General features: G+C 54.0%; 1 protein-coding gene across 8 annotated transcripts in view; it reads right to left on the minus strand.

Annotated features, from left to right (window-relative positions):
• hivep2a (HIVEP zinc finger 2a) overlaps nucleotides 1-7,500 on the minus strand; it is a 96,922-nt gene that overhangs the window by 19,074 nt on the left and 70,348 nt on the right. For all 8 annotated transcript variants that reach the window (XM_056427451.1, XM_056427450.1, XM_056427452.1 and 5 more), the window contains 7 exons: nucleotides 6,651-7,500; nucleotides 4,595-6,441; nucleotides 4,170-4,430; nucleotides 3,899-4,067; nucleotides 3,659-3,740; nucleotides 1,600-3,244; nucleotides 901-1,058 (listed from right to left, as the gene is read on the minus strand). The exon at nucleotides 6,651-7,500 is cut by the window's right edge and continues 313 nt beyond it. In XM_056427451.1, the coding sequence (XP_056283426.1) occupies nucleotides 901-1,058; nucleotides 1,600-3,244; nucleotides 3,659-3,740; nucleotides 3,899-4,067; nucleotides 4,170-4,430; nucleotides 4,595-6,441; nucleotides 6,651-7,500 (5,012 nt within the window). The remainder of the gene's footprint in view (nucleotides 1-900; nucleotides 1,059-1,599; nucleotides 3,245-3,658; nucleotides 3,741-3,898; nucleotides 4,068-4,169; nucleotides 4,431-4,594; nucleotides 6,442-6,650) is intronic.

The following is a 7,500-nucleotide window of genomic DNA, read 5'->3' on the forward strand; positions in this document are numbered from 1 at the left end:
AATCAATAACACAGATCGTGATGGTTTCATTACGATCAATCACTCATAATCAATAACACGGATCGTGATGGTGTCATTACGATCAATCACTCGTAATCAATAACACGGATCGTGCTGGATTTCATTACGATCAATCACTCGTAATCAATAACACGGATCGTGATGGTGTCCACGATCAATCACCGTAATCAATAACACGGATCGTGATGGTGTCATTACGATCAATCACTCGTAATCAATAACACGGATCGTGATGGTGTCATTACGATCAATCACTCGTCATCAATAACACGGATCGTGATGGTGTCACGATCAATCACTCGTAATCAATAACACGGATCGTGATGGTGTCATTACGATCAATCACTCGTAATCAATAACACGGATCGTGATGGTGTCATTACGATCAATCACTCGTCATCAATAACACGGATCGTGATGGTGTCATTACGATCAATCACTCGTAATCAATAACACAGATCGTGATGGTGTCATTACGATCAATCACTCGTAATCAATAACACGGATCGTGATGGTGTCATTACGATCAATCACTCGTAATCAATAACACGGATCGTGATGGTGTCATTACGATCAATCACTCGTAATCAATAACACGGATCGTGATGGTGTCATTACGATCAATCACTCGTAATCAATAACACGGATCGTGATGGTGTCAACGTGGCGTCAGACTGAAACAACACGTCTCCACAGCAGGTCTCTGAGGACTCACGACACTTTCACTTTAAGACGTATGACATGTGACAGGAAGTGGAGATGACATGTGACAGGAAGTGGCTCAACTCTTAACCTCCCCGCTAGCGCACGAGTCCTTCCTGTCCTTTGATGTTACGCCACGGCGTCTCGTGGTCGGACGGCGTTGTGCGTGTGACGTACCCGCCTTCGAAGATCTTGACGCGGCTCGGCTCGGTGGCGGGCGGTTTGACGGAGACCTCCTTCTCCAGCTGCTCCTCCTTGGAACGCTCCCACGACGCCACGCCCTTCATCTTCCTCCCGAAGTTTCCGGCGTCCACCGGCATCAGCTCCGGTTTCAGCTGGAGGGTGGGAGGAAGAGGAGCACCGCCAAATAAGCTTTTAAGAAGATGTGCTTCTGCTGTCGGGGTCCAATTGTGGAATAATGTTGAATGGATGTAAGAATGGTTTCACTCCTTTTTGGTTTTCAGGGGAATTATTCATAAAACAATTCATGAGAGTTATAAATGTGATTGAAACGTATTTATATGGAAGATGTATGTGGAAGTATGTCTGTATGTATGTGTGTATATATGTATATATATATATATATATATGTATGTGTATGTATGTATATATCTATATTTATATTGTTTTTTAATTTTTAATTTTCTTTGTTATTTCTTCTTTATTTTATATACATTTTCTGATTTATTTGATATTACTTTAGGATATTTAGGAATATATAAGCATTTTTTGCTTCTACCTATACCTTTTCAGTCTTTCTGTTTTGTATATTATATAGAATAATATTGTATTTTATTTGATTGACTGAATAAAATAAAATACACAAAATAAAAAATACACCCTCACATGTCTGTGTTCTTTGTGTATTTTCATTACCTGATCAAACCTCAGCTTCCAGGCCACGGACGACACCAGCTTTCCGGAGCTGGGCGGCGCCATGGCCGCGGTGGAGTACACGGACTCCGTGTTGCTGCTCTGTTTGGACCTCAGCAGGGCCAGCGCCGCCTTGGTGCTCAGGCCCAGCGGGTTGGGGTTGTAGGAGCTCACGCACCACGAGTCGTAGACGGAGCCGTGCGGGGCCCGGCTACTGGGCCGCGTGGAGCTCAGGAAACACCAGCTGACCCGGCTCGTGGCGCGCAGACTCGGGAACTGGAGGAGCGGCGTGGGACCCGCCGGCCGCTCGGGAGCGAGCTGGACCAGCATGCCGACGGGGCTCTCACTGGGCGCCTGCTGATCCGCGGCGTCGGCGTCTTCCGTGTCGGTGGACGACGCCATCGACTGGGGGCTGGAGCAGCGGTCGGCGGCCGAGTCGTCCACGTCCAGCTCCTCCGGGGAGTCCCGCCCCCCCGGAGCCGTGACGATCTGGAGAGGAGGCGTGAAGCTCTCGGCCCGGGGGACCTCGGAGAGGTGGGGCGGCGCCGAGGACCGGACGGGAATGCTGATCTTGGCGGCGCCGGGGAAGTCGCCGAGCGGAGGAGGAGAGGACATCCTCTCGGAGGCGTCCGCGGAGCCCTCGCTCTTCAGACGCGCTCGCCGCCCCTCCTCCGGCGCCGTGCCGCCCTCGGCGCCGCTCAGCTCCACGGCGCTCATCTCCTTAACGATCTGCCCATACATCCTCTCCTCCTTCACTCTCTTCTGCTGCTTGGTCTCGGCGAAGACCTCCAGCGAGCTGGTGGGGGAGAGCATGCGCTTGCTGCCTCCGGCGCCGCACCCCGAGGCGTCCGCGGTGGACACGGTGCCGGATGTGAGCGACAGCGGGATCCCGGTGTTGAGCTGTTGCCCTGGTAGTGAATCCGGAGCATTCCACAGCGGGTAGCGCAGCGCCGCGGCATCGGCGTGTCCGAGGAAGTGCGAGAGGTTGAATCCCGCCCCGGTTATGCCTCCTCCGCCTCCTCCGGGTGGTTTGCTCGCAGCGGCGACCGAAGGAGCCGCGTTGCCGGCCGAGCCTCCGCCCTGCGCTCCGCCGCCGTGGGAGGCCACCAGCTGGCTGACGCTGGTGTACAGAACACTTCCGTATGACGGCATGTGGGTTTGGAGGCGCACGGGAACCAGCATACCAGGCAGCGACGACTGGGAGCCCAGAGCCTGGGTGGCAAAGACCGGCTGCACCTGCTGCAGGAGCATGGAGGCGCTGCTGGAACCGGGCAGGGAGTGCTTGGAGGAAGCAAAGTGCTGCTGGGCCAGGGCAGCGCCGCGAGGGGAGGACGAGGCCGGGTCCATGGGGGAGCCGGGCTTGTCCGGCTGCTGGTCGTGAGGCGGCGGCGGTTTGTGGAGCGGGTTCCCGGGATGGGGGCCCGGCGGCCGGATGTGGAGCTTCTGGAGTTGCTGCTGGGCCTGGAGGGTCAGCGGCTGTCTGGGAGTCTGACCCGCCTCCTGACTCCAGAACAGACCGGGCTGCTGGTAGGTGCTGGTGGGAGGCCCACTCGGGTACTGCTGGATCGCCTCCTTATTCATGACCTCGTGACCTTGATATTCTCCCTCGGAGGAAGAGCCCTGGGTCTGCAGGCGATGCTGATGGGACCTATTCGGGAGAAAAGGTAGAATATTAGTCCTAGTGGCCACATGGCGACTGTGGATCAGTGGGTAGCAGGTCCGTCTCTCAATCAGGGGGTTGGAGGTTCAATCCCCGCCCTAGTCGATGTGCCCTTGAGCAAGACACTTATCCCTGAGTTGCTCCCTGTAGCTGCTCTACGGTGTATGAATGTAACAGGATTGTAAGTCGCTTTGGATAAAAGCGTCAGCTAAATGACGTGTCATAATAATAATCATAGTAATAATATGGTACGGGTATATTGTAATCGTTGAATCAGTTGGAGGAGTGGGAAATTGCTATTGTTAAAAGAATACTTAGAGGAATGGAAAAAAATGTTTCTTTTAAATCTTAAGACGGGCTGTTGGTGATGTTGGGGTTGCCAAGGGAACCCGGCGTTCTTACCTGCTAAAGAGAGGCTCATCCTGCAGGCTGTCCTCACTGATACTGTGCTGGAGGTGATGCTGGTAGTTATGGTAGTGAGATCCTGCAAATGTGCATAAACATCAGAATGTATTGTTTGGTATAAAAGTATTTAAAAGTAAAATTCTTCCCTATGAAAATATACCCCATATTGGGAGAATGTGGTCCTGGTTTATTGGGAAGAGATGATACGAGCTAACAGCGCTGTCATGCTCAGCTCACCACCAGTGCTACCGCCAACTCTCTTGGTTCTACTGGGTACATCGGTGCTGCTGTGGGGGGATCCGTTCGAGCCGGGCCACGCCCCGTGTTCCAGAACCTCCTGTTTGATGGACATCTCAGCACTTCCTGGTTCCAGGACGACTGCCTCTGGATACACACTCAGTGAAGCCTGTATAGCGAATAAAAGTATCAAAGAGCTCAAACTAAACATTTGACACCTCTAGTTTTCTTTTCAAGAGTTCCAATTGGAAGTATTTTTTTATTCCGCGACCTGTCGGACAAGATATCCCCGCCGACGGTCCTTCATCGCAGAGGCGCTGGAGTATATCTCGCCCTGCCTGGAGGAGGACAAGCTTCCATAGTCGAAGGACTTGCTGCGCATTTCAGTCAACTCCGTGGGCAGCGCGCACGGCGCCTGCTCCGACGAGGACCTCCGCATCTCTCTCTGCTGCTGGTGGCCGGAGTGACTGCTGCCGGGCACCGTCAGGAACTCCGACTGCTTCGGGCCGCCGCCGGACGGCAATGAGTCGTCCTGGTTCAAAATCACCAAGAACAAGTCAGTTGGGAACAGGCTGTGTATTACAGGTGATGTCATCATCTACCATAACCATTGTAGGGGCCAATGTGAGCAGCACATGTTATGAAAACTGTACAAATTCTGCTGGAAGCGAAGCTACAGAACGGTAATTGGAGTACCTGTTTGGTGGGAGAGGCGGATTTGAGACCTTCCTCCCTGTCAAAGGACATGGAGAAGGACGACGAGTGGGACAGGTTGCTCTCCTGACTGGGGCTGCGAGACAAGCTGGTGCAGGTGGACTCGAAGCTCGATTCCCCGGATGAATGCTCGATATCCGTCAGGCGCAGCCTCTTCTTCTTCGGTGGGAGCTTTTCCGATGGCATCTGGGCGAGCGTGTCGCTCCTCTGCGGCAGCTGGAACTCCTCCACGTGTTGCGGCAGCTTCTCCGGTTCCTTGGTCATCGGAGCTTCTGTATCTTTGTCGGGCTTGTCCGGCTCCTCCGTCACCCTGATCTCAGGGACTTGGATGTTGGGTTGTCGCACTAGCTTGTGTGGGATGGGATAAGGCTGGCCAGGCGACGCTGCAGCTGACGAAGATGAGAGGGAGGCCAGGTCACTTTGCAGCTGCTGCTCCATGCTCTCTGTCCTCAGGAGGGCAGATTCAGGACTCAGAGCATCTTCAAAGATATCTGTGTCGGACTGTTCGGAGTACTGGCTGGATAGCGCTTTATCCGAAGGATGATAACCTGGCTGCTCAAAGGACTCTGACTTCTCAAAGGAATTTGGCCGGCTGAGGGAGTTGGTGTGCTGGATGACTGATATGACATTCCCAGCTGCCTTCCTGCCCTCAGAGTCAGGACACAATGCAATGTCCTCCGAGCACATGCTGGTACAGGTGTCAAAGCTGTCCGACTGGCTGTGGGCGCTCTGAAGAGAGCCTTTCCCTGTCGGGGTGGCTCTTGACCCATCGAAACTACCTTGTTTAAACTCATAGTCCACTGAACCACTACAGCTACTGTCACAGTGTCCAGGGCTGTCCTCCTCATCCCCAACACTCTTCTCCTTCCGCCTTTTTCTTGTGGCTGTTTCTGACACACTAGCTTTCGTACCATATGGGCTGTAGGCAATGTGCTCTGGGACTCCTGGGTTGCACTCGCCATACTTCATACCCAGAGATGAAGCTAGATTCTTGGGCATGTGTCCGTAGCCCTCGGCCTCGCCTGCGTGTGCTTCGTTGGCTGAATGTTCAAACGCAGCCTGTCTTCTGAGTCTCCGCCCCGGTGGGTAAAAGACATCATCCGACGTCATCATCTCGTCGAAGGAGTGGCTGCCTCGTATCCCAGAAGGGACACTGAGGTTAGGTGGGGAGGAGTTGGGCATGGAGTTACTCCTAATGAGTGTCCCAGAATCTGATGGAGGCTCCAGAAGCCCTGTACTGCTTTGACACGGTCCTGTTGGATACTGCTTGGGATCTCCAGAGACTCCGACGTCCCCTCTGAAACAGATATGATCCTCAGCTATCTTCCCCATGTCCAGAATAGCACCTGGTTGCTTTAAGCTAGCCAAGCTGGGGTCTGCACCGGCCAGGCCCACCGTGATAGACTGCCTGGACCTGGAGTTGGGTCGGTAGTACCAAGTCCGACCGAACATAATCTCTTCGTACGTCTTGACGTTAGCATTCGGAGGGCTGATCTGCTGGTCTGCGCTCTCGGAGCGGGAAAAGTATCCAGAGTCTGTGCTGCCTTTGCTGTGAGGACTCAGGAGGTTCAAGGGTTCAGAGTCCTGACATTTTTTCTCGTTCAGCCTCAGGGCCAAACGCTGCTTGATGGTCGGGGAGTCGTCCAGTGAATGCGTTCTTCCGGCGTGCGATGCTAACATGGGGTGTGAGCCCTTGATGTCATGAAAGGGTGGGCACTCCATCCCTGTGGAGGGGACTCCCCCGAGCTTTGGGACGATCAGCATAGGCACTTTCATGGACCCCACCAGGAGCTCTTCAGCTGAGTCTGCATATGCTGGTTCCACACCACCTACATAGAAAAGTAGAGCAAAAGTCATACGACACATAAGAAGGTTACGATTTAGAAGATTTAGAGGCAGGGAATGAGCAGCATACAGTATCGATCTAAATGTAAGATAGCAAACTGGCATTTTTGCATTAAAACCGTGAACACCAGCTTATTTGAGAAGATAACTTTACACACATTCATATGGATGTTTCTCTAAATGGGTAAATGACCTGTGTTCTTGTCAGCTTCGAAGGGGATCCGCGGTGTTGGGCTGTCTTTGTCCGTCAGCATGGTGGAGCCCTCCAGACCTTCCTCGTCCGTGTCGGTACTCTGCTCTCCATCCGAGTGGACCTCGGCCTCGCCCACCGGGGACGCCTGGTCCATGTCCCCGCCGCGGGCCGCCGCTAGCTCTGAGAAGGGTACGAGTCCAGCCTTGATGGCATGAGCATGGGACTTGCGATGCTTGTAAAGGTTGCTCTTGGTTTTGAAGGAGAAGCCGCAGGGTACGCAAGGGTATGGCCTCTCTCCGGTGTGCGAGCGGATGTGCTTCTTCAAGACGCTCGGCTTGGCGCAAGCTCGACCGCAGTAGTGACAGATGTATTTTCCGGGCTTCTTCGGCTTCTGCTCTTTTTTGCTGTAGCCCTCCTCCCCAGGCTCAGGGCCCGACTGAGAATACTGTCCGAAGGAGCTGGGTAAACTGGGAGACTTCTGCCGGGGGAACCTCCCTGCCCCGGCCCCGTGAGGATGAGCGTGCCCCGGATGTCCAACAGGGTACAAGTCATCCGAGGGCAACTGGCCTACAAATGGCCAGGCGTGAGGCTCCAGGCCCGGCTGGGGTTTGGCTCCTGAGAGGAAGCGCTCGGTTTGGGGGTGCTGAGGGTACGGTTGGCCGAGCTGGTAGGAGTATCCCCTCGGGAACCCCTGAACAAAAGGCCCTTGCAGGTCTTGAGATGGCGGGCCACCAATGGCCCCAACTGCAGAAGGTCCAGATAGCAGCTTCCCAGAATTCCCTGTACTTGCGTACTTCTGGTGGGGTGCTGATCCCCCCGTGGCACCGCAGGGCAAACTCTCGCGTAGTTT

Source organism: Pseudoliparis swirei, chromosome 12, assembly GCF_029220125.1.
Source record: "Pseudoliparis swirei isolate HS2019 ecotype Mariana Trench chromosome 12, NWPU_hadal_v1, whole genome shotgun sequence".
NCBI lineage: Eukaryota > Metazoa > Chordata > Actinopteri > Perciformes > Liparidae > Pseudoliparis > Pseudoliparis swirei.